This window comes from Ascaphus truei, chromosome 5, assembly GCF_040206685.1.
Source record: "Ascaphus truei isolate aAscTru1 chromosome 5, aAscTru1.hap1, whole genome shotgun sequence".
NCBI lineage: Eukaryota > Metazoa > Chordata > Amphibia > Anura > Ascaphidae > Ascaphus > Ascaphus truei.
This window is the reverse complement of record NC_134487.1, coordinates 154,583,345-154,610,633: the sequence shown is the minus strand read 5'-3', so window position 1 is coordinate 154,610,633 and position 27,289 is coordinate 154,583,345. Positions and strand designations below refer to the sequence as shown.

The window sequence follows — 27,289 nt, the reverse complement described above, 5'->3', positions numbered from 1 at the left end:
CTGCCAGTCAAGATTTGACTATTTCATCATTCCATCTTAAGTAAGTGTCTATATTTTGTTTGTTATTTGTATAACTTGTGTGTTCACCTTTTTCAAGGAATAAATTATATTTTATCATATCTCAGCCGTGTTCAGTTCAACCCAGGTATTTTTGGTGTGTTATTATAGCCTGTCATAAAGTTACCGTCACAAGGGGCCAGTCTCCTCCTTGCAGTATATACAATGTTCTCCATCTCCGAGGAAGACTCATCTGTTCCTCCAGCAATGTTGTGTACCTCCATCATGTGCATGAAATGCTCAGGGGGCTGCTACTACATAGGTGAGATGAGACAGGAGCTAAACAAGAGAATGAATCTGCATCACACGCGGAACAAGAGACAGTCCTGTCAGCGAACATTTCTCTGACTGGCCATAAGATGAACGATATGAGGGTTGCCATACTCAAAGGTAATCTTAGAACACCGAAAGAGAGACGGTTGCATTAACAAATTTATGCAACTGTTCGGGACACTTAGCATTGGCCTAAACCGAGAACGCAGCTTTGAGTCACTACCCTGACTCAAGAGAACTCTCTTCCCATGAGTGCTAAAGGCCAAGTGTATACATACTGCGCTATATGAATGCACACAGGCTGTCTTTTACACATACATATGTACAATGTAATTCTATTACTAGCTTCTCCATTTTGGCTTTATTTTTGTTAAATAAATCATGACACGGTGTAATATGTCATGTGTTGTTGTTCATTGGATGTTGTATTTACCTAATTTTAAGACCTACTAAGGAACAGATGATTGTTATTATGTCCTGATATGTAAAACCATAGAATTCAAAGAGGGTGTACTTTCTTTTTCACACAACTGTGATATATAGAAAGAGAAAGGCCTCGGCCATGCTTACTACTTGCTGGCGGAAGCGTGCGGACGCGCGCTCCCGCTCAGCACTGAGCCTCTACAGCCGCAATTAGAGCGGCTTTAGTAGGGGCTCACCTGCGCTTCCGCGCGCTTGCGGAAGCGCAGGTCTTAGGGGAATTTAAAATTCCCCCGCTTGCCGGCGCGACAGGCCGGTCACGTGAGCGGTTCGCCCAATGAGGGCGAACCAGCTCTGTGACGTCACTGGCCCACCCCCGGCCAGTGACGCACCCGCCCCCGGCCCGCCCCCTGACGGCCCGCTGACGGCGCGTGCGGTAAGCAACCGCAAGGCCAGGGAAAGCACCCGCTTTCCCTGATCCTCAGCGCGCCTCAGCGAGCCTCAGCGAGCAAGCAGGGAGCATGGACTTAGCCAAAGAAAGAAAGAGAGAGAGAGACAGACACTCTCTGTGACTGTCCAGGGCACTCAATAATATAAATACACAGTGAAATCGAAAAGATAATTATCTTGCGACAGGGTGTATGTAGTGAAGTCAGGACCACCATCCGGCTCCAAATTAAATAGAACAATACATAGAAAAATCTATAACACTCACTGACATGGAATATAAATGTAGAATGTATCACATCAGTTTATATAAAAAGGACTGAAAATATGGCAAAACATGAGCGACGGTTAATACCTCACGGTCTTTTATCAAGCTGTCACAATATATACAGCTCAACCCCGTTATAACGCAATCCGTTACAACGCGAATCCGCTTATAACGCGATGCAAGCGTGGCTCCCAATTTTCATATTTATAAATACTTTACAACACGATTATTGGTATCTTAAATACTTTATCGTACAATGAATACAATTGTGCATTATTTCTAACGCGACCCGCTTATAACGCGATGTGATTCTTTGGACCCCAAGCACAGCGTTATAAGGGGGCTGAGCTGTATTGTGACAGTCACTATCTCAATATGCTGGAGAGTAGATCAGTATGTGTGCTTTCCAGCATACAAGCAGTTAAACTCCTCCTGGAGAGGATAGCTGCTGCTGATTAATCAGAACTCTTGAATCATCAGGAGATTTAAAAGGCAGGAGGTTGCCTGCACAGGGAGATGTTATTTTCCCCATCCAGGAGAAGGGAGAGTTTTGATCTGGTCCCCCAGGCCAGCAGGGAGAACAGTCTGCTGGGACCAGCTTGGTCTCACACCCAGACAGAGGTGGGGCACAAGGGCCACCAAGCTGCGGGACACAGTCTGTCACCAAGGAACTAACGCTCCAACCCTGCGGAGGAAGTAAAACTTTTGCAGTGTCCAGAGGGATTTGCCTGGACTTGCGGGGGACCGAGTCCCCAATACCAGATAAGGACGTAATAATAATATATATTACTATGCATGAGGACTGTGGTATTGCTCTGTGAGATTCTGTTTGCAAATAGAATTGTATGTTTTGGGCTGGTAACTTGCGTAGAAGGCGAGCCAATGAGAGCGGGACCTGCTGTTTAGTCAGTCTCCAAAGAGTAGGCATTTGCTTTACCTTAAAGGGGCAGTGTACCCATTCTTTAGTTTATAATTGTGGACCAATTAAACCATTGCAGGTAACGCCTATCACCGTGTTGGATTCTTAGGCTTTGTCCATAGTGAATGCGAGTGCGAGCTTTCTTCTCCAGTGATGTGTGAACTTTAGGTTTTTGGAAAGCGTGCAAGGGGGTTGGCACGCTCATAATGTGGGGGGGGGGGGGCATGTCAATGAAATGTCATGCATGAGAACACTATAATAGAATGAGGGGATGCTACACACCACACTGAATAATAATGAAAAAAAGGGGGGATACAACTACTGGTGCTCCTGTTCCAGGAAAAACACGTGCACTAATCCCAGTCAATATGGAGGAAGCGAAAGAGAAGAAGGGCACTTTGGTTTTGAATAAATTATATTTATTGAGCCAGTAGATTGACGTTTCGGCCTCAGTCAGCCTTTCTCAAGAGTAAATGGCTTAATAAGTATAAGCAAAAACGTCCCAGTTAAAATAGTCCAAAAAACAGATGTCCCTCATCGATACTCATCAGTGTTGGTGTTATCATCATCCAGCGCCATCCGTCAGTCCAGTGCAGTCGCGTCCTCCCAGGTCAAGCAACGGCATACTCCAAACAACAGTATCAAGGGGAAAGATCCAGTATGCTTCTCTTTGTAAAAGCGTAACATCCTTGTCTAACCCTGCTATGGGTTTCTGTATGTGTTTGTAACAGGGACTTATCCCTGTTTAAATAAAGCAGCCTCGGAGCTCTGAGAATCCAACAGAGAGAGAATTGATTGAAGCCACTCAATTAACTAGTCTCCACCTGGACTAATGAGAGCTCTGTAAAAAACCCTCATGTGAGACACAGACCAGAGATTTCCTTAGCTCACATTTGGGCTGACAGAAGGAGAGCAGAGAAGCCTGCACACACACAAACACTGTCTTGAGCACATAGGCTGTGCTGAGATCAAGACATCCAGACATCCACAGACCTATATTTCCTGGACACAAAGGATCCAGGAACCTCCCAGAGACTGTAGTGGAGAGCCACCTGGTTAAGGTACTTCCTGAGACTTTGGCTAGTAATGGGAATATCCCTCCAGTCCGGCAGATAGGGTCTGGGGAAATAAGTTAGCCGTTTTTCACTTCTAATTCGCCACACCTGTGGCTACATTGAAAAATAGGTTGCCCACCCCTGATCCACTGGATAGTCTATGCAAAGGGACTCAGTTTTACCATCTGGCGGATACGTGCAGAACTTCAACCAAACAAATCAGAATCCAGGTAATCAAGAAAATCAACAACGGTAAACAGAGGTGTGATTGGCAGCGTTCATGGAAGATTAAAGCGCGAATGCTGCGTGGAATACAACAGACTTTAGGAAAACTGCTCCGAGAAATGATCGGATAACGGCTGCTCCATCTGTGTGTATGTATATGTATGTATATATATATATATATTTTTTTTTTTTCATGCAATATGTGCATCAATACAATCTACACACTGACAAGTGATCAGCTAAGTTGCCGATTGATCCGTTCTCCTGTGATCGATAGGTGAAGATTCGGCTCAGGGTTCACTAATTGGCTGTCAGTAAAGCAGCGAGGACCAAAGATGCAAAGTTCTGTGGGGAATATCATGTGACTAGACAGTCACTAGATACAATTGGTGCACTGCTAGAGAGAGGGCAGGGCTCAAAAGGGGTGTGTCAGATCCTGTTTCAGAAAGAGGAAGGGGATGTGACTTTGTAAATGGTTGCTATAGGAACAAAAAATGCTCGTTATATTATAATACAAGTTAATACATTTAAATTGTCTTTAATCATATATATTTTTAAATGCTTAAGCAGTTTTTCATAATACAAAACTGATTTATTAAAATAATAAAAAACACACATGTAGAACATTGCTTGAACGGCAGCTTTAAAGGTTAGATGTCTAGCACCGCCTTGTTTGTGAAAGTTGCCAGAAGAATCATCCTGTAGGGGTTTGTTCTATGTAAACAGGCCAATCCTTAATTTGCTCAGTAAGAGGGGTGGGGTTATATATCCATTCAAAGGTTACATTAAGGCAGGGTCAGCCGGGTTTATCCTCCGATCCCAGGGGGAACCAGAGGAGGGGATCTCACCTGTATATATGTTTATAGTTCTGTAATAGGGTAAGCAACAGATTTCTTGCTTTTTAACGTTAGGGTTGCCAGGTGACTTCTCTAAAAGAGACACTACACTAAATAAGGATCCTGCCACAGTAGGAAGTGGATTCTTCACACCGGAGCTCATTGAAGAGACCTGGGAGAGCTGCTGAGAAAGAGCTACTCTGCCTACAAGCCTCATGGTTGAGGAAACCTGAATATGTGTCTGCATCTAACAACAATAAGCTATCTTTTGTAACCTGAAAACCGGTCCTGTTGCTGCTCTGAAAGTCATCTGTTAATAACGTTTTAAAAGTTCCTGGCACCTTTTATCTTTTTACTCATCAGCCTGCACGGACCTTCAGCACCCTGAGAGAACAAGGTAAACTGCTGAGCACCTACACACCCACATTTCTGCTTAAAGAGACAGTAAGGTTCTTGGGACTGTTTATTTTTGGTGTGGCACCCTATTCCTTAGCTGGGGGGCGGGGGAATAGGGGCGTTACATTTTTAGTACATAACTATTATTGATCAGGAGAGTGTGTCTGCAGAGAGCTGGCTTTGCATGTCACTAACTCGCTGGCCCTGTTCTGCATGCTGCATTAATGACCAGCAGTTTATATTGCAAGGGGACGGGTAACTGCTGAGTCACAGCACAGCACAGGGTATGTGCCGCTCCTTCTATGTCACAAGCTATCAGTGAAGGGGCTCCCCAAGCTGTTGTGCATTGCACTCTGGGAATTGTAGTCCTACTCACTTTTTAATAATAATAATAATAATAATAAATGTCAAAAGCCACAGTTGTGGTGAAGCTGAAGCCTTGTAATCTGCAGTCACAATTTGTTTGTCTGTATGAATACATCCTGTCTATTTTCTGAACACATGGTAGTTGGGTAGCTGTTATTTTTATAAACAAATGATGCTCGTGACATGAAGATTTTTGTTCTGTACGGTTTGTTGGCTTTTTGGGCGTAGCCCAACCTGATTCATTATTTAACTGTGGCAAGTTGTTGTTTTTTGTATTGGGTTGTTATGCAGAATTCTACCATACAGTATGTAGCCCTGTTTCCTGGTAAATACATTACGCTACCAATGCTGTGTAACCTGTTGGCTCGCAGGGCCTGAGCCTCCGCCACGGAGAGCCTGGGGCGCTCACAGGAAAATTGAGAACCTCTTAATTGGTGCAGCGCCTCCACCTGCGATGGCTCCCACCAGAGGGGGAGTGGTTCCTCGCAGGACATATACATATGTAACCCCGAGGTAATTTCTGACTTTCTGGCCCCCCTCCGCGAGTGCCGTGCGGTAGCGGGTGCCGCCGGAGGCTGCGACGGACCCGCCGGCACTTCGCGAGGGTGGGGGCCAGTGCAGGGAGCAGCGCGAGGTGTTGCGGCGCAGGCCGGTTGCCGGGAACGCGATCGGGCCGTCGCTAGGGCCGCGATCGCGTTGCCACCGGCCCGGCTTGTACAGGAGAGGGCGCCGCCATTGCGTGTAGGTTCGCGCATGCGCAGTAGTCAGCCAGCGCAGGGAAGGCCCCAGAGAGATCGCGCGAGAGTAGGGAAGTGTAGGAAAGGGTTGTGGCGGCCATTGGTAGTTCGCGCATGCGCAAGGCAAGTGCGCACGCGGCCCCAATGCTTTAGCAGCCTCCTGGGAACTACAACTCCCAGGAGGCATAGGGAGATAGGCACCAGGTGCCTGATAGCGGCCAATAGGGCTGGAGGAAGCTCAGCCCGGGAATATAGATACATTTCCCGGGCTTTGCACGCGCCAGTCAGGCAGAGGCAGAGGAAGGAGAAGGAAGGGTGCAGGGAGCGAGTGGCTCCTGTACCAGGTAAGGGTTCTCCTTAGGTCCCCAGGCAGGCCCCAATTCCCGGTAAGGGCAGGGGGTAACTGAAGAGGGACGGCCCTAGATAGGGGAGGTCACCCTTAGGTGTGTACGGTGCAGGTTTGGCAGTGCCACAGCGGGTAGTGCTGTGCGCACTGGCAAATAGGCACAGGTTGTGTGCAGTGGATTTGCTGCGGGTTCCAGTGTATTGTGTGTGTAGGACTGTTGTTGTGTGTGCACACTGCAGGTGCTGGGCGCAGCGTGTGCAGTGTGTGCGAACGTCTGCAGGCTGACGGTGAGGGCTGTGTGTCTGCTGCAGGCGCTTTAGGAGTAGCTAAGTAGTTAGTAGTTACAGATAGGACTGGGTAGCTAGGGGAGGGGGCAGGTTATTACTCCGCAGGCCCTAGGAGTTTTCCCCAAGCCACCCCAGGTTGCGGTTCATCAGGGACAGGCCCTAGGTTAGGGTTCTTGTCACGTTAGGGATAGATAGGGATAGCGGCGGTTGCTGTTCCCGTGAGACGGTGTGTTACCGAGAGACTGTTGTGTTCCCGTGAAGCGGTGGGACCCTCGGTGGGGTCCTGGAGAAGTACCTGGATAGGATCAGACGGAGGCTTCGCACGTCTGACCCTTTTAGAAGAGTGTTGCAGGCCCGAGCATCGGAGTGCTCGGAAGGTATTTCTACACGTGCACCAACAGGCCTAATAGATAATTTAGTGACTGCGCAGTCACCCACGACCTCCGTAGGAGTACGGGACATTGGGTGTGGGGGATCACAGGACACTGGGTGGGAACACCAGACATTGGGCTGAGGTGATATGGTTAAGGTGATGCGGATAGAGCATGAGGTTATGTAATGTGTTATAAGTGTGTTCAGTAAAGTGTTAGTTATTGTTTTATCGTATACGTGTGTTATTGTATTTCTTACCCAGGGCTATCTTTCATAACGGGGATCCTGGGTAAGTGGAGGCGCTGCACCGGTAAATGGTAAGGGTTTCCCCAGGCTCCCAGTTAGCGGAGGCTCAGATCTCCTGGAGCCACAGGTGTTATACAGTTACCAGTAGTCCCTTAGAAGAGGTGTGCCGCAAGGAAAGGGACCGGTTAGACCACAGGGGCCAATGTGAGATTGGGTGGGTCAGGCCGGTTCACAAAAAGGGCTACATTTGGAGGCGCTGCTGAGATATCAGACCTGGGGTGCCCTGTATGTTTTTGCTAAATTGTGTCCTATTTTTGTTCCACCATGTGGGTGCTCTCAAAGCGGGAGGTCTACGCGTGGGCCTTGAAAGTGAACGTGACTCCTAACCGCGTGGTTGCCATGGGGGCAGTCCCGGCTGGCGTGCCCTTGTTAGATGTCCAGGCGCAGGTTCGGAAGCTCCCTGGACTGGCGGGTACGTGGGTCAGAGGGCGAAGGTATGATGACACCGTGCAATGGAGTACTGTCCTGATATATGCAGGCCAGACCCTAAGCGAGGAAGATGGCCCTAAATTCTTAAATTTGCCCGGGGGTCCGACCGATGGGTGCCCCTTTATCTACCCTGACTTGGCAGTATCTGCCTGCACCGAGAGTCCTATTGACATTGACAGTGAGCCCCACCTAAAATGGCGGCTCCCGCCAAATCACCATGGCACGTGCGCGGCTGACTGCCAGCCTGCGCAGAAGAATGTTGCAACCAGTTATCCAGGACTGGCGGGAAAACCAGAGCCCCGCCCCCACACTGTGAGTGACTCAGTACCGAGCTCGCAACATTCCCCAAAAGACTGTGCTGCTCCTCCTCTAGAGTCCACCAGGGGGAGGGAGTGTCGTGAGCAGAAATCAGCCATTTCTGTTCCCCCTAAGGAAAGCAAGGGATGCCGAGAAAAGCACCCTTGGCTGTATAGAATCGTACGGGCCCCCCATTTAGTCTTGCCAATGGTGGTGTGCCCGTGTGCGTTAAAAGACTGGACGGTGACGGGTGGCTGGACGGACGGGTCCCCTGAGTTAGCCATCGCCCTCACGATGACAGTGGTAGACGGGGAAGAATGCCTGCACGGCCGTCTGAATGAATGTGAGTGTCCCGTTGGTGAACTGACCAGAGGGCCCGAGTGTCCTGACTGTGCGGCGCAGTTCCTGCAACCCAAACTGCCGCAGCCTACCGAGCTGCCAGTGGGGGAGGACACTGTAGCAGAAATGGATTGTTCTTCCCCTGAGAAGGAAAAGCAGGAACCTCTGATGGCGGAACCTGCGGAGAAAGATGCGCCTGATGGTGCTACCAAGGTGGGTGAAGCCGCTACTAATTCTTCCACTTCGGCGATGGAGGTGGTGGAGGGGCCGTGTGCCCAAATGGATTTTCTAGACGCTGAGCCGGAGCCGCTGAAGGCGGAGCTCCAGATGTCGGTTCCAGACCCGGTTCCCGAGCAGGAACCACTGATGCCAGAACCACAGATTCCGGAGGCCCAGGGTAAGGTGTTTGTACCCCCGCCCATGTGTGGTGATTCCAGCGACCAACCGAGCGTGGTGATGCGCCTGCCGGCGGACCACTCCAGTGAGGTCACCGAGCCAACCACCTCAACTGATGCAGACCATGATGTGGTCCCGTGTGCCCTGCAACGGCCAGTCCGGCCTACCACCGAGGTACCAGCGGTCCCAGGCTTGGGATCAGTTCCTGGCGACAACGATAGGGGTAAGTTGACTGCCCCAGGGGTGTCAGGTGTGAGCTCCCCGGTGATCGTGGAGCCTGGTGACTCCAAAGGTAGGGTCACCCGGGCGATGGGCTCACCCCGTCATCGCGTCCTGGTGGAGGTGTCTCCCCCAGAAGATCTCTGCAGATCATGGAATGAATCCGACCTCATGAAGGTATCCGGTGTAGCGGACCGGAGCGACACTTACTCCTGCACAAGGAGTCTCCAAGCCTGGCCTTCCCGAGATCCGGGCCTACCCGAAGAAGTTGTGCCGTCCGCAGAAGAAGTCACCGTTAAAGGGATGGTTGGAGTGGACAAAGACTGTGTTGAGACCACTCTGGAAGTTGTGGCCTCTCCCAGGTGCGCAATGGAGCGTTATGTTCGCCATGTGGTGGACCGAGGCAAGAGACTGAACCTTCCTGTCTCCCGTGAGACGAAACCGGAGGATCCGGCAAGGGTCAATACCCAGGACCTCTTACTATTTTTTTCGCGAGGGGGAGGCGGTGTTTTGACGGAAGAAACTGATCTTGAGCTCCAAAAGACTCGCAGGAGTCAAGGTGGGATACCCTCACCCAATCAGTTAGGGGCACTCCACTCTGAGACTCAGCTGGCCTCGGGTATCCATATGAGTATTGATGATGAAATGCATGCTACATGTGATGTGAATTATGCCATGTATTTTTCATTATATAAATCTCTGTATGGTTGCTACCCAAGCGAGGGCGTTGGGATTCTGCGAGGGGGAGAATATAACCCCAAGGTAATTTCTGACTTTCTGGCCCCCCTCCGCGAGTGCCGTGCGGTAGCGGGTGCCGCCGGAGGCTGCGACGGACCCGCCGGCACTTCGTGAGGGTGGGGGCCAGTGCAGGGAGCAGCGCGAGGTGTTGCGGCGCAGGCCGGTTGCCGGGGACGCGATCGGGCTGTCGCTAGGGCCGCGATCGCGTTGCCACCGGCCCGGCTTGTACAGGAGAGGGCGCCGCCATTGCGTGTAGGTTCGCGCATGCGCAGTAGTCAGCCAGCGCAGGGAAGGCCCCAGAGAGATCGCGCGAGAGTAGGGAAGTGTAGGAAAGGGTTCTGGCGGCCATTGGTAGTTCGCGCATGCGCAAGGCAAGTGCGCACGCGGCCCCAATGCTTTAGCAGCCTCCTGGGAACTACAACTCCCAGGAGGCATAGGGAGATAGGCACCAGGTGCCTGATAGCGGCCAATAGGGCTGGAGGAAGCTCAGCCCGGGAATATAGATACATTTCCCGGGCTTTGCACGCGCCAGTCAGGCAGAGGCAGAGGAAGGAGAAGGAAGGGTGCAGGGAGCGAGTGGCTCCTGTACCAGGTAAGGGTTCTCCTTAGGTCCCCAGGCAGGCCCCAATTCCCGGTAAGGGCAGGGGGTAACTGAAGAGGGATGGCCCTAGATAGGGGAGGTCACCCTTAGGTGTGTACGGTGCAGGTTTGGCAGTGCCACAGCGGGTAGTGCTGTGCGCACTGGCAAATAGGCACAGGTTGTGTGCAGTGGATTTGCTGCGGGTTCCAGTGTATTGTGTGTGTAGGACTGTTGCTGTGTGTGCACGCTGCAGGTGCTGGGCGCAGCGTGTGCAGTGTGTGCGAACGTCTGCAGGCTGACGGTGAGGGCTGTGTGTCTGCTGCAGGCGCTTTAGGAGTAGCTAAGTAGTTAGTAGTTACAGATAGGACTGGGTAGCTAGGGGAGGGGGCAGGTTATTACTCCGCAGGCCCTAGGAGTTTTCCCCAAGCCACCCCAGGTTGCGGTTCATCAGGGACAGGCCCTAGGTTAGGGTTCTTGTCACGTTACGGATAGATAGGGATAGCGGCGGTTGCTGTTCCCGTGAGACGGTGTGTTACCGAGAGACTGTTGTGATCCCGTGAAGCGGTGGGACCCTCGTTGGGGTCCTGGAGAAGTACCTGGATAGGATCAGACGGAGGCTTCGCACGTCTGACCCTTTTAGAAGAGTGTTGCGGGCCCGAGCATCGGAGTGCTCGGAAGGTATTTCTACACATGTGCACCAACAGGCCTAATAGATAATTTAGTGACTGCGCAGTCACCCACGACCTCCGTAGGAGTACGGGACATTGGGTGTGGGGGAAAACAGGACACTGGGTGGGAACACCAGACATTGGGCTGAGGTGATATGGTTAAGGTGATGCGGATAGAGCATGAGGTTATGTAATGTGTTATAAGTGTGTTCAGTAAAGTGTTAGTTATTGTTTTATCGTATACGTGTGTTATTGTATTTCTTACCCAGGGCTATCTTTCATAACGGAGATCCTGGGTAAGTGGAGGCGCTGCACCGGTAAATGGTAAGGGTTTCCCCAGGCTCCCAGCTAGCGGAGGCTCAGATCTCCTGGAGCCACAGGTGTTATACAGTTACCAGTAGTCCCTTAGAAGAGGTGTGCCGCAAGGAAAGGGACCGGTTAGACCACAGGGGCCAATGTGAGATTGGGTGGGTCAGGCCGGTTCACAAAAAGGGCTACACACACACATATATATATATATATATATATATATATATATATATATATATATATATATATATATATATATATATATATATATATATATATATATATATATATATATATATATATATATATACAGTGTTCGACAAACCTATACATTTGCTCGCCCCGGGCGAGTGGATTTAACCCCCGGGCGAGTAAATATTGGCCCAAGCAGCACACGTTTGGTACTAGGTGGCTTTAACCCCCGGGCGAGTAAATATTGGCCCAAGCAGCACACGTTTGGTACTAGGTGGCGAGTATATTTTTTTGTGATTTGTCAACCACTGTATATATAGATATATAGATAGATATCACTCCACACACTGCATGTAAAATAACCAATGACTTTACTAACGCAACCAATAGTATGCATATAACCAACAGGTATCCCTCCCTAGAGGAGACACTAACTACTGCGTCTTGCAGGACGCTTCCCCCTTCACCGGGTGATCCCACCCCGTGTCCAGTATCCACACTCAGTATTCCCCCACCCTCAAGTGAGAAATATGTGTTTGTGACTGTGCAGCCACTATGTCCTGATATAGATATATGGTATAGTTGGTGCACATGATGATGTTACCTGCCGAGCACTCCGGTGCCCGGGCCTGCCAAGGAGCTTCACAAAGGATCAGACGATGGTTGAATACTGGAACTACCTTCCGGGGCGATCCCACCCGGTCGGCTGCTGCTAGGGCAGCGGAAGTCTGAGCCCAAACCTCTGGCCAGATAATACAACTGTCTCTGTACTTATGACTCTCCGACGCACAGTAAAGGGGAACTGTAACCTTACTGGGGCCGTCTCTACATCCGCTCCACTCTACGGGGACTCAGGGCCTAACTGGGCCGGGGTATAAGGCCTAGTGTGGGGCGGTTGGCCTCCCTACACATTGAGCTCCTTCTCCTTCCTCCTCCCGCTCGGTTCTGACAAACGTGCTCCCCCTGCGTAACCTCTAACCTTCCTTCCGATATCCTGGCCGCCCTATAGGCTCCCTGGTGTCACCTGGTTTCGCGGTGCCTGCTGGGACTCGTAGTCCCGTACGCTCCACCCTATAGGAGCCGTCCCTCTTTCGCGGGCTTTGCAACCTGTGGCCGCACGTGCGCGACCTCTGCTCTCTAGCCACCTCCACGGCCCGCCGCACCTGCGCGAGCATACAACATGGCGGCGCCCTGATCGCAATCTGATACTGCGGAGCCTCCGGTACGCCGGAGCGCTCCCTGCACTGCTGCAACCTTCCCTATTCTCCCCGCCCCATAGCAATAGGGCGAGTCTGGGGAGCCTGGCTACACATATTTTATAAATATATCGACAATATGTATGGATGGGTGAAACTATACACTTTGTTACTGTGTAACACAGTCCCCCTCCCCCCCCCCAAATCGCAGATAGGGTGCATGTGAGGGGAATCTATATGTATTACCAGGTTTGTGGTGCTTTTACCTGTCAGGTTCACAGGAGGCCTGAACCTCCCCCAGTGAGAGCCTGGGGTGTATCCTCTGGAACGATACTCGTCTATATACAGCACCTCCATCTGTGTAGGATTCTAAGGGCAGAATGACCCTGACACAGGACCCACATACAGTAACCAATACACCAAAGTTATATATAAAACAGGTTTACTATAGGGGAAGATAAACACAATACAGCATACATCAACAATAAGACAGTGTCCCTCTATAACACTAATAGGCACAACTACCCGGTCACCTCGCAGGGCTTTAACCCACACACCCTGTGTACTCAGGAGTACCCAAAAGTCACCAATAGTCCCACACTCCCACCCAAGTGTGGAACAGCGCTGCCCACTAAAATGAAGTGTATAGGTGGTGCACTTGGTGATTTGGATGGTACCTGCCCGGTGCTCCTGCACCCGGGTACAGCAAAACAACAGCCAGATCGGTCTGCGTCCAACGCCGAAGCCTCAGCGCTGGTGTCTTCCTCCTGGGGAATAGTCTCCTTCTGAGCGATCTCACTGCACAGATGGTCTCTATCTGCAGTGAGGTAGTCTGATCCTAGACCACACTTATCAGGGTCTTGCAGTACGGCAGCTGTGTCCCTAATCTTACACTCTGCAAAGGGCAGGGTCCCTACCTAAGGGGCCTTCCCTACAGCAGCACAAACTGAAAGGTGAGTTGGGCCTAGGGGGGTAACCTGGCCTAGTGTAACAGCACTTGTTCCCTACACACTACCTCCCCCTACCTTATCCCAGCACCAACTGACTCGCATGGTCTGGGCGCAACAATGTATCTCTCCAGCAGGAGAAGCTGCAAGCCCTATTGGCTCCCTGGCATCAGGTGGCCTGTCTGCCCCTATGTACTCTGGGGACTGTAGTCCTCCATGACCCTCTTTAACATTGGGGCCGCGTGCACGATCTGTAATGGCCGCCGCCGCTAACTGCGCATGTGCAAACTTGGGGATGTCCCAGACTATGGATAGCCTCTTTTGCCACTTCTCACTCCCTGTAATGGCCCTATCGCCAACCTCCAGTTGGCCGCCGTGTCGCTTCTGACACAATAAAGATGGCGGCGCCCTGTCGCCGGGAGCCCCCGTGACACACTCGCTTCCGCTGCAGCCCCCGCACTGGCGGAGGTAAGAGGGGAAGGAACGGGGAACCAGGGAGCCAGAGGGGACCTGGCTACATATTAAATTAAGTAGTAGTGCTTTGAGGTTGCAAATATAAAATTACTGGTGCTGTACTCACGAGTGCAGAGGTTCTCAAGACTTCTCAACACTTCTGTGTTTACTATGAAAGTTATTCATTTTCTATTAAATGTATATGTTTTTCTTTGAGTCCTCTGTAATTCTAATTTTATCTGGTACTTATTGAACCTCCTTCTTTAGCTATTAATGGCAGCATCATTTGTTTGCACAACCAAAATAAAGTGTGACTTGTATGTACAGTCAAATTTTTCATCATGAGAGAGATTAAGTGAATTCTCCATTTTGGAAACAATATTGAGAATAAAAGCTTACAAAAAATATCCAAATACTTTATCACCTTTATTTAACCTATGAACGTGCCGCTGCTATAAATTCCCAGTAGTTTTTGAGGGTTTGCCCCTCTAAACTAGGAAGATACTAATTCAGTAACTCCCCTCGACTTGATGCTCCGTTACCCGTTATCGGAGCTTCGTGAATCCCTGCCATAGTTAGGAATAAGACATTTAAAAAACTTGAAGGATGAGTCTGCTTCTTCCTTCTGGAGTCCCGCAGCTGGCATTATAAAGGTGAGTACTAGAGGACCTTCCTTTTGATTTCTAGAGGGTTAAAGCAGTCATTCTCCCAGAAAATTTGCATAGTAGAGGGGTAAACTGGCCCTGGCTCACTCAGTGGTGGCTAGCCCTCGCTCACTCAGTGGTGGCTGGCCCTCGCTCACTCAGTGGAAGAGGGTCACTCAGTGGTGGCTGGCCCTCGCTCACTCAGTGGTGGCTGGCCCTCGCTCACTCAGTGGTGGCTGGCCCTCGCTCACTCAGTGGTGGCTGGCCCTCGCTCACTCAGTGGAAAAGGGTTGACCCTTGCTCATTCTCTCACTGGGGCTGTCATCTTTTGACTCATTATTTGCTCCATCTCTTTCTTGTATATGTTGCTCTGTTTCTACTTTTCTCAGTTATTTTATTTTTCTGCATGTCGTTGTCATTGTTTTGTGGATTTTTTTTGTAAATATACTTATTTTTCCTTCCTATGATCTGTTGTAGTTATTTCATATTTTTTCATATATAAGTGTAGCTCCGTAGGGAGCCGGTTCCGTGGCTCAAAGGGAGTTGCGGTGGCGGCCATCTTGCGGTTGGCCCCGCATATGTATTAGACTGTGTGTAGCACGGCAGCGGCCATGTTGGGGCTGGCGCCGCTGGAAGGAAAGGTTCTAAGAAGAGACTCTGACCGTTAGTGGCAGTTGGACTGGAGCCTCCAGTAGGGTTGCCAGGTGGCTTGTCCAAAAATACTGGACAAAATGGTGAAATGTGCGACGCTTGCAATAATCGTTGGTGAGGCATGTAATATAGAAAGTACGGGCGCGCGCGTTTAGTGCCTATAGGCCAAACGGTGACGGGCGTTGCCATGACGTCACACCGGTTGGCCGCTCTGTGATTGGCTCACAGTGTCACGTGGCACAACAGCCGCTCGAAAATACAAATTTCTTTGCATATTCACACAGCTGCCGCGCCAACGCTGTCTGCCGAGCGTACGCACATCGGCACTGGATAAACTGTCATAGGGAGAACGGTATTTATCATTGCCCCGCGCTCCCACGGTTAGTATAATACCAGCCTGAAGAAGAATGTTATTTATAAATGACCTGACTATTACGTAATTTTTTCCAAATTTCACTGCAAGTATTCACCAATTTGCACCACTTTATATTCTGTTTTGTAAAATATCTGGGGAGGGGTCTTGGGAGGCAGCGCCCTTCCGAGTATTTTTTTTTAGGAAATAGAATATGAAATTGTGCAATTTGATCCAAATTGGTGCATGCTTGGAGTGAAATTTAGAACAAATTACATAATGGTCAGATCATTTATAAATAAATTAACTGCAGTCATACAGGCCCATGGCGAGCAATAATGCACCCCTCTTCATTCTCTCTCCCCTTATCCTCTCACCCCACTCGTCCTCCCACCCCACTCCCCTCATTCTCACTCACCTTCCCTTCATCCTCTCACCCCTCCCTTCATCCTGTCAGTCCCCTTCATCCTCTCTCATCCCCCTTTCTCTACATCCTCTCTCACCCCCCCTTCATCCTCTCTCATCCCCCCTCCCTTCATCCTCTCTCATCCCCCCTCCCTCCATCCTCTCTCACCCCCTCCCTCCATCCTCTCTCATCCCCCCTGCCTTCATCCTCTCTCATCCCCCCTGCCTTCATCCTCTCTCATCCCCCCTGCCTTCATCCTCTCTCATCCCCCCTGCCTTCATCCTCTCTCATCCCCCCTGCTTTCATCCTCTCTCACCCCCCTCCCGTCATCTCTCACCCCCCCCTCCTGTCATCTTCTCTCACCCCCCTCCCGTCATCCTCTCTCATCCCCCCTCACTTCATCCTCTCTCATCCCCCGTCACTTCATCCTCTCTCATCCCCCCCTCCCTTCATCCTCTCTCATCCCCCCCCTCCCTTCATGCTCTCTCATCCCCCCCGTCATCCTCTCTCATCCCCCCTTCATCCTCTCTCATCCCCCACTCCCTTCATCCTCTCTCACCCCCCCTCCCTTCATCCTCTCTCATCCCCCCTCCCTTCATCCTCTCTCACCCCCCCCTGCCTTCATACTCTCTCATACCCCCCATGCCTTCACCCTCTCTCATCCCCCCCTGCCTTCATCCTCTCTCATCCCCCTCACCTCTCTGCTCCATGTTTTTCCTCCGCTCTTTGGCCCCACCTCTCCGGCTCTGACCACCTCCTGATTGAATGCTGCTGTGTAATGCAGCCAATCAGGATGGAGGAAGCTGCCCAGACCCCTAGCAGCAGCAGCCTTGCTCTATTCATTCTCAGGGGAAATCCCGCGATTGGTTACCAAGTCCAGAGTGGTAATACCACACACATACATGTCCGGTATTATCGCTATTTTTTTACCGGCACAGTAACCAAATATCGGGCTGTCCGGTTCGATACTGGACACCAGGCAAACCCAATGTCCACAGAGCAAGTAAGCAAGCTCCTGGACTAGGCCTAAGATATACACCTCTAGGCCCCAGGCAGTCCCCTCACTGTAGTGAAGTGTGCAGGGCCGGCCATATCATTGGGGATCTCCCGGTAGTGAGGGATTCAACCAGCAGAAGAGTCCTTCAGCAGCCTCGTGCAGCATCCGATGTGAGGGGCTCCTGTCGGAGACCCCGCTCCGTGGGACCCTGTCGCTGACCGCAGCTTGTCTTGAGTACTCTCTGGTTAGGCTGCAACCAGGAAGGTACCTGTGCACCAAGGCAAGGGGGAGGGTAGCACTGCCCTCATACACACATTGGGAAGGGTTGTTTGCTGGACACCAGGATATAGGTGCCCAAGCACTCTATGTATCATTGGGACTAGCTACCCCAGGGTGTTTCTATTGTTGTTATTGTGTATTATGACTGTGGGTAATGTTTGGGCCTACTGTGGGAACACAGACGTTTTGATATAATCCTTTTGTGATTGTGTTAATGGGGTATACCATAAATGTATACGTGCTCCAATGAGGATCCATCACGGGATCCTCGTAGGTGGAGGTGCTGCACCAGAGAGAGAGAGAGCGAAAACACACCGTCACCTCAGGCTTCCCATGAGCGGAGGCTCAGGCCTTCTGTAAGTCAAACAGGTAGCACCAGTACCACAATTACCGCTATTTCCCATAGTGATAGGGAATGGGTGTTACATATGTTTCTTTTAATATTTTGTGTGTTATATGTTTATATTTTTCCCACCATGTATCTCTGGCTGTGTTGTGACACAGATCAGGTTTTCCATTGCAGTATTCTCAGGGGAGATTAGAAAGTCTTCGATGGATTTCTAAGTGCCATTTTCATAAGAATCTGACACTTGGAATAAGCAAGGGTTATTTGTAAATGGGGGACAACCCAGACAAGTAGTACCTGCACTAATGGGTGGTGTTTTCAAGCACTGGAGGCAGGGAGATGCATGGATATTTTATACCCTGTGAGATATATTGATGATATCTTTCTCATTGTGGTCGGGTTCTGGAAAGAAGCTGTATTTAAAGATGGAAGATGGTGAATATGGCCCTTTCAACTATTACATTTACAACTATTTAAACAAAGGCCACTGTTCTACACATATGGCCCAAACCTTGGCAATAGCTCAGTCAGAAGAACGACAGCTGTATGTTTTTGACTCCCCAAAAAAGGCACGTCCTTGTCTCCATTGTACTCCTTGAAGTTACCATTAAAGGAGACTTAATCCCACACTGGACATAAAAATTCCTGATTGTGACTAGTGACACTTCACTAGTCATGTCGTTTATTTTATTTATTTATAAAATGTTTTACCAGGAAATAATACATTGAGAGTTACCTCTCGTTTTCAAGTATGTCCTGGGCATAGTTAATATGACAAATAATACATGGTTACAAATACAGTTACATAAATGAACAGGGTATACATTATATACAATACATTGCATGCACAGTTAGAGAAGATGTATATTATAGGCTTATGTAACAGTTACAGACCAGATTAAAATGTAAGACAGCCTTAGTTTTGAAAGAACTTAAACTGGTGGTGGATGTGAGAGTCTTCGGTAGGTTGTTCCAGTTTTGGGGTGCACGGTAAGAGAAGGAGGAGCGGCCGGATACTTTGTTGAGCCTTGGGACCATGAACAGTCTTTTGGCGTCAGATCTCAGATGATAAGTTCTGCATGTGGTAGGGTTGAGGAGCTTGTTCAGATAGGTGGGTAGCTTGCCCAGAAAGAATTTGAAGGCAAGACAGGAAAGGTGAACTTTGCGCTTAAACTCGAGTGATGACCAATCTAGTTCTTTGAGCATTTCGTTGGGATGTGTGTTGTAGTTGCATTGGCAAACAAAACAGCATATTGAATTGTAGAGGGTATCAAGTTTGCTAAGGTGGATTTGATGTGCTGAGCCGTATACTATGTCCCCATAGTCGATAATTGGCATTAGCATCTCCTGTGCAATACGCTTTCTGACCAGCAGGCTTAGGGAGGATTTGACACCTACTTTGGCATAGGTTTTGGATGTCAGGTTATCAATGTGCATTCCGAATGTTAAGTGGGAGTCAAACCATATGCTCAGGTATTTAAAACTAGTAACAGGAGTTAGGGTGGTGTTAGCGTTAGTTCTGATCTGGAGCTCAGTCACTGGAAGCTTTAAAGATTTAGTCTTGGTCCCAAATACCATTGTTACGGTCTTGTCAGTGTTTAAAAGCAGTTTTTGTTTTGGGAAATCCAGTTTTCGAGTCTCAAAAAGTCAGACTGAAGTATGTGTTGAAGGTCGGACAGGCTATGGCTGTGTGCATATAGGATTGTGTCATCTGCAAACATGTGTATTGAGGCTTCCTTACAAGCTGTGGGAAGATCATTGATGAACACTGAGAAGAGTAGGGGCCCCAGAACAGAGCCTTGCGGGACGCCACAGGTGATATACAGGGGGTTGGAGTTAGAGCCTGAGATGGACACATGTTGGGATCTACCTGATAGGTAGAACTGAAACCAGTTTAAGGCATGCTTCCCTATTCCAGAGCTCTGGAGTTTAAGCAGGATAGCATGATCAACAGTATCAAAAGCCTTTGCAAAATCTAGGAATACTGCACCAGTGAGTTGTCCCCGTTCCATTCCACACTGGATTTCATTGCAAACTTTTAGCAGGGTAGTTACGGTGGAGTGTTTGGGGTGAAAGCCAGATTGGAATTGGCTAGGGAAATTTGTCTTGGTATAGTAATCGCTTATTTGGGAGTGGACACATTTTTCCATGACTTTGGATAGGATTGGGAGAAGTGAGATTGGCCTGTAGTTTGAGACAGTGTTTTTGTCCCCACTTTTGAAGATTGGGACAACTCTGGCAGTTTTCCAGGTCTTAGGGATATGGCCTGCAGACAGGATAGAGTTGACTATGGAAGCAATTGGTTTGGCAATTGCTGGGGCACCAAGTCTTCGGAACCTAGATTTTAGTAGGTCAGGTCCACATTGGCTGCTTAGTTTTAATTTGAGGAGCGCTTGTGTAATCTCATCTTCGGATACTGGTCCAAATTGAAAATTGTGGGCAGTGTTGGGAGGGGGTGGGGCTATATGGGTACTCCCAGGATGAAATTCAGGTTTGTGGTTTGGGTTGCGTTTCGCTAATAAGTTAGTAACACACCCCACAAATTAATCATTGAATGCATTTGCAATGTCGGTGGGGTTTGTCAGAGTAATATCCCCCTTAGTAATATTACTTGGCTGTTGATGGTTAGAAGGCTGGAATATGTTGTTGATAACCTTCCAGAAGTTAGCTGGGTTTGATGTATTCTGGAGGAGATTGTTAGAGTAATATTGTGCTTTTGCATGCCTTGTTTGCCTTGTGCTCATGTTCCGCAGGCATCTGTAGTGATTGAGATCCTTGGTAGTGCCAGTTACTTTGTAGCTTTTCCACAAGGCATCCCTGAACTGGTAGAGTGCTATAAGGTCAGGTGTAACCCATGGAAGGTGGGCCCCCCATACTCTTATTCTGCGTAGTGGAGCATGGGTATCACAGAGTTTTAAGAACTCAGATTGGAAATAGTCAAGCGCAGAATCAGGGTCGGGAATGAAATCGATTCTGTGCCAAGGGCAGTTGGTAAGGTCATCCAGAAATTGTGGTGGGTTAAAGTTTCTAAATGTTTTAGTGAGTAGAACTTTAGGGCTTGATTGGGGCGGTTTAATTTTCCTTACAAAGTACACTATTGCATGGTCACTGAAAATGTCAGGAAGAATGCCAGAGGATTTGATTCTGCTGGGATTTGATGAGAGAATCCAGTCAAGCAAGGAATGGTTGTGCGATTTCAGGTTTGTCCGTGTGGGTTGGGAAATGAGTTGCAATAGGTTAAGCGATTTGATTTGTATCTGGATTTTGTGTTTTTTAGGGTCAAGCCGATTGAAGTTAAAATCCCCAAGAACTAGCAGCTCACTCTTCTCATTCAGAGAGGAAATGAAGCTAAGAAACTGGGTGATATCAGTCAGGGATTGTAGAGGGGCTTTAGGTGGGCAGTAGATGCCAGCAAGCAAGATGGGCTTAGAAAAGAGGAGGCATATTCTGCCAACTAGGATTTCAAAAGAGGGTGGGCTTGGGGGTCAATTTAACAGTGTAAATTGTAAGGTGTCTGCAATATAAAATAACACCCCTCCTCCTTTCTTTGACCTATCTCTCCTAGAAATGGAGTATCCCTGAATGGCAATATGTACATCAGGGGTTGTAGGGGTTAGCCATGTTTCTGTAAGAACGATGGCTTTTGGTTTATGCATAAGGCACCATGCTCTTAGTTCATCCAGTTTGGGCAGCAGACTCCGGATATTTATATGGGCGACAGATAGCCCTTTTTGGAATTTGAAGGGGGTTTTCTCAAGGGTATGGGACAGAGTTGTAATGGGAGGGCCTATCATCAATATCACCTGCTAAAGTGAGTAATAGTATGAGTAGAAATTTGAGTAGTTGTTTGCAAGTTGTTACTTTATGATGTTTGCCATTTGAGTCTTCGGTGGTTGATGTGCTGGTTTTCAGGGTTCTCCACCAACATTCAGGAGATAGTGCAAGGCTTTTGAGTAATCCAGGGTTTACTTATTTAAATGCCTTTGTGGCAAGTTATATGGGGGTCAAACTAAGGAGGCTGTCCAAAACACATAAGCGATATAGGCGCTATGAATGAGGAGTCACCATTATCCAAACATTTTAAAGAAATGGGACAATTAATCAGTTGAGATTTGTTGGGTGTGAGCATTTATCGCCACATCCTGGAGAAGGTGATACAGACAAGTGATTACTATGAAGAGAGGCTTACTGGATACATAAGCTCGAATGTCGGGACGGTTTCCTGTAAATAAGACCCCAATATGTCCGATTTTTCCACCTCAAGTGGCTGAAGACTGCTTAGTATATATTGGCCTATATATACTGAAAACCATAAAGGGATAGTATATATGAATTGTGTCTGTGTAACACAGTGACAATTTTAAATACAGAGAACTGCATTAAAAAAAATATGGTATAAGAATATTACCCATACAAGTGCTTATTTTTATTCCTACTATTTCCTCGTGGTCAATGGCTTTTACACCATTAACAAAAAAATGTATGTGTTGGTTGTTTTTTTTGTTTTTTTCTTCTGTAAAGTGAACATCAAGATTGAGAATATGGACAATGTTGGTGTTTATAGCCCTTGATTTTTTTTCTGATATGTTGCAGTAAAACCAATGTCAACGGAAAACAGGGAAGCGCAGGAGGATGAACTGCTAGCTCTCGCTAGTATTTATCCTGAAGATGAGTTCAAGAGAGCAGAGACTGCACAGGGAGGGGAGATCATAGTGTGTCTGGAATTGCCTCCAAACTTTGAAATATTTGTGAAAGGTGAGTCAAATAATCAGTTTAAACATGCGATGAAGTCAAGTGCTGAGGGAGGCAATTTATCAAGCACATGTTACTGTATATGCACTTTGCAGCATGTCAAAGATCTCATGTCACCCACTAGTGTCACATTTAGGACTCTCCTTAATCACGTTTAAAAAAAAATTGTTATGCAGATCTAAGAAAAGGAATAAAACTGCAAGTGATGCAGAATTTGGCCAATCTTATCTTCTAAAAGCCACTTCGTTTTTACCCAATTCTGTGCACTCTGTCACCAGCTGACAGGTCTTACAGGCAAAGCAAAGAATAGTGTATATACTTTAGCAATTAGCAAGGGCTGTACTATGAAACAAAGGTCAATTTATTGAGGTTACATAGCACTAAAGAAACAGCTGACATTCCTGTCCAAAAGAGCCGGGGGATCTGATGCTAAAAATGAGATGTAGCCCTCAGACCCCCCTGGTCGCAGATCGGACACCCTAGGGTGTTCCAAGGTCTGGCTACACATGTCTAGGTGGTACATAGCTGTGGGCAACAGGAGGGCCTGAGTCTCCCGCGATGGTGTGGGGGAGTACAGGACCAGGTTTCTGGGGTACTGGCCTTCATCTGTTCTTAGTGGTACAGCGCCTCCATCTCTGGCAAGCCCTAACAGGGTAGGGTGAAATCCTTCCAGAGAACCCCACTCAGGGGTGAGAGATTTCAGTCTCAGTCAAGTCTTTGTTAAAAGCAGCAGCAGTTTCCTTTATTGGTCACAGCAGCACACAGCAAATCCCAGCAACACGCTGGTCTCAGGTACAGGGTCTTCTCTCCCAGCTCCAGACTGTACCCCCTCAGGATGGTCTGTGGGTGTTCACTGTATCCCTGCCACCACCCCAAGCCGCGGGCGCTCAGGGTGGGGCTAGCTCTTCCCTCACCCCATAGGCAGGGGGAGAGGCATTGGTCCACCGTAGCTTTATCAGCTCTACTCAGTTCTAGCCTGATCTCCTCCAACTGTATCCCTTAACAGGAACTCTCTCACTCAGAACTCTCAGTCAGACTGCCAGGAACACACTAAATAGACTGTGCACTGACCTTTATGACTTTGGCAGGCCCCTCCCCTATGTCTCCTGCCTTAGACACAGAGTCAGGTGGCCTACCGCCACTACTCAGGGCAGGGCTTGAGGTGGGGGAAACCCATGATAACTACTGGCAGCCTGCCCTTAGAAGGGATTATACCAGTAGGAGGATTGACGTATAGCCCTATTTCTTACCAGGGTTACAGAGATAAGAGAGGTTTTGTAAGTAAGTAGGCCTGGTGCTGTAGGACAGAAAATGAATGTGGTCGGATCATTGTCTAGTAAAATGGGGTCAAAGGAAAGGGAGGGACAACAAGGGAGCCATCTTGAAGCTTCGTCATGTTACTCTCAACAATCCATGACTTGACCCTCATTCTCGTCTTACAATTCTGTTCTCTGCAGATTCTGCTTTTATTTACTACTAGCTGAGAGACCCGGCGTTGCCCGGGATGTAATGTTCCCGTTCCTCTCTCTCCTCCCCCCTCTCTCTGTTTGTCCCCCATTCACATCAATCCAGTCCCCCCCCTCCCTCCCTCCTTTACAGCTTCATGTAGCGTGTGTGCGTCAGTCACTGTGTGTTTGCTCGCGCGTCAGTGAGTCTGAGGCAGAAACACAAACACACACAGACTGACTGACGCACACACAGTCAGTGTGTGCCTCAGTCAGTGTGTGCGTGCGTCAGTCAGGCTTTGTGTGCGCGTCAGTCAGTGTGTGCGTGCGTGCGGCAGTCAGTCAGTGTGTGCGCGCGGGGCGTCAAAGGCAGGGGGGGCGTCAAAGGGAGGGGGGGGGCGTCAAAGGGAGGGGGGGGGCGTCAAAGGGAGGGGGGGGGCGTCAAAGGGAGGGGGGGGGCGTCAAAGGGAGGGGGGGGGCGTCAAAGGGAGGGGGGGGCGTCAAAGGGAGGGGGGGGGCGTCAAAGGGAGGGGGGGGCGTCAAAGGGAGGGGGGGCGTCAAAGGGAGGGGGGGGGCGTCAAAGGGAGGGGGGGGGCGTCAAAGGGAGGGGGGGGCGTCAAAGGGAGGGGGGGGGGCGTCAAAGGGAGGGGGGGGGCGTCAAAGGGAGGGGGGGGGCGTCAAAGGGAGGGGGGGGGCGTCAAAGGGAGGGGGGGGCGTCAAAGGGAGGGGGGGGCGTCAAAGGGAGGGGGGGGGCGTCAAAGGGAGGGGGGGGGCGTCAAAGGGAGGGGGGGGGCGTCAAAGAGAGGGGGGGGGCGTCAAAGGGAGAGGGGGGGGCGTCAAAGGGAGGGGGGGGGCGTCAAAGGGAGGGGGGGGGCGTCAAAGGGAGGGGGGGGGCGCCTCAAAGGCATGGATTCCTCCCCCTGCATTTCCTGCAGTGGACAGGAGGGGGGGGGCAGTGGACAGGAGGGGGGGGGGCAGTGGACAGGAGGGGGGGGGGGCAGTGGACAGGAGGGGGGGGGCAGTGGACAGGAGGGGGGGGGCAGTGGACAGGAGGGTGGGGGCAGTGGACAGGAGGGAGGGGGCAGTGGACAGGAGGGGGGGGCAGTGGACAGGAGGGGGGGGGCAGTGGACAGGAGGGGGGGGGGGCAGTGGACAGGAGGGGGGGGGGGGCAGTGGACAGGAGGGGGGGGCAGTGGACAGGAGGGGGGGGCAGTGGACAGGAGGGGGGGGGCAGTGGACAGGAGGGGGGGGCAGTGGACAGGAGGGGGGGCAGTGGACAGGAGGGGGGGGCAGTGGACAGGAGGGGGGGGCAGTGGACAGGAGGGGGGGGCAGTGGACAGGAGGGGGGGGGCAGTGGACAGGAGGGGGGGGGCAGTGGACAGGAGGGGGGGGGCAGTGGACAGGAGGGGGGGGGGCAGTGGACAGGAGGGAGGGGGCAGTGGACAGGAGGGAGGGGGCAGTGGACAGGAGGGGGGGGGCAGTGGACAGGAGGGGGGGGGCAGTGGACAGGAGGGGGGGGGCAGTGGACAGGAGGGGGGGGCAGTGGACAGGAGGGGGGGGCAGTGGACAGGAGGGGGGGGGCAGTGGACAGGAGGGGGGGGGGCAGTGGACAGGAGGGAGGGGGCAGTGGACAGGAGGGAGGGGGCAGTGGACAGGAGGGGGGGGGCAGTGGACAGGAGGGGGGGGCAGTGGACAGGAGGGGGGGGGGCAGTGGACAGGAGGGGGGGGCAGTGGACAGGAGGGGGGACAGGAGGGGGGACAGGAGGGGGGACGCAGTGGACAGGAGGGGGGACGCAGTGGACAGGAGGGGGGGGCAGTGGACAGGAGGGGGGGGCAGTGGACAGGAGGGGGGGGCAGTGGATAGGAGGGGGGGGCAGTGGACAGTGACACACACACACACACACACACACCTCAGTTGATGCGCCCTTTCTCAGTTCCGTTTGGCGCCGGAGGTGGGGAGCGACACCTACCTGTACTTCCGGGCGCCGCCACCGTCTGACTCGGCGCCGCGAGGGAGGAAGGGGGTCCGCCATCTTACGCGCCGCGTGGCAGCTGCGGGAAGCGAGGTGATTTGGAGCGGGGAGGGGGGAGAGGTGATTTGGAGCGGGGAGAGGTGATTTGGAGCGGGGAGAGGTGATTTGGAGCGGGGAGAGGTGATGCCGCTGGGGAGCGGGGAGAGGTGATGCCGCTGGGGAGGGGGAAGAGGTGATGCCGCTGGGGAGGGGGAAGAGGTGATGCCGCTGGGGAGGGGGAAGAGGTGATGCCGCTGGGGAGGGGGAAGAGGTGATGCCGCTGGGGAGGGGGAAGAGGTGATGCCGCTGGGGAGGGGGAAGAGGTGATGCCGCTGGGGAGGGGGAAGAGGTGATGCCGCTGGGGAGGGGGAAGAGGTGATGCCGCTGGGGAGGGGGAAGAGGTGATGCCGCTGGGGAGGGGGAAGAGGTGATGCCGCTGGGGAGGGGGAAGAGGTGATGCCGCTGGGGAGGGGGAAAAGGTGATTTGGAGAGGGGAGAGAGGTGTGTGTGTGTGTGTGTGTGTGTGTGTGTGTGTGTGTGTGTGTGTGTGTGTGTGTGTGTGTTATTTATTTTTTTGGACCTTTGGCCCGTCACTCCGCCTCAGGCCAATGAGAGGTGTGGGGGGCGGGCCAAGGGGGTGGTGTGAGTGTGTGAGGCCAATGAGAGGTGTGCGGGGGCGGGCGGGCCAAGGGACCAATGAGATTGCCGCTAGGGACACCGGACATCCAGCAGGCAGGCATGCATGCATGCAGGCAGGCAGGCAAACATACAGTGCTTTCACTAATATAGTATAAGATAATCCAAGCTATCCAGCACTCACTGTCTATAGAAATCATAGGTCAAAGATGGAATGATACCAAAAAACATGTAATTTAATGTATACACAAGAGAACTGAAAAACCAAAACCACATACCACAGCCACTAAAAAATTTAAAAATAAACATAGGCAGTCCAGTGAAGGGATAAGGGGAGAGGGGAAAACAAGGAAAAAAGGGGGACAAGACAATACAAAAATGGGTGCAACAAGAGGAGACAGCAGGGGGCAACGTTTCGGGGAACACCCCTTCATCAGGTCCATTCCCCCTCGCTCCAAAGGAACAGAGGGGTACTTCCCTGTCCCCACAACCCACAAGAACCAAATCAAGTCCCAAACAAAATCTAACAACCCCCCACACAAAATAGAAAGAATAAAGTCAGCTTAATTGTATAGCACTGAGTATATGTGATTCCCAGAGGAACAGTCCGTGAATAAAGGCAAAGGTCAAACCACAGTAAATCTGTCTGCAAAGTTCAATGAGTCCTGCTCCTCTCATGTGCAAAGGCTGTCTGAG

The 27,289-nt window shown here is 50.6% G+C and overlaps 2 protein-coding genes across 5 annotated transcripts in view; both read left to right on the top strand.

Moving 5' to 3' along the window:
- LOC142495506 (glucosamine-6-phosphate deaminase 1-like) overlaps window positions 1–27,289 on the top strand; it is a 135,474-nt gene that overhangs the window by 17,894 nt on the left and 90,291 nt on the right. The window lies entirely within an intron of this gene.
- LOC142495504 (E3 ubiquitin-protein ligase RNF14-like) overlaps window positions 4,432–27,289 on the top strand; it is an 87,391-nt gene continuing 64,533 nt past the window's right edge. For 3 of the 4 annotated variants that reach the window (XM_075601072.1, XM_075601073.1, XM_075601075.1), the window contains exons 1-2: window positions 15,405–15,482; window positions 22,342–22,503. In XM_075601072.1, coding sequence (XP_075457187.1) covers window positions 15,449–15,482; window positions 22,342–22,503 — 196 coding nt within the window. In that variant the 5' untranslated portion in view covers window positions 15,405–15,448. Of the gene's footprint in view, window positions 4,898–15,404; window positions 15,483–22,341; window positions 22,504–27,289 lie in introns of those variants that run through there. The other variant, XM_075601074.1, reaches the window with a different exon arrangement.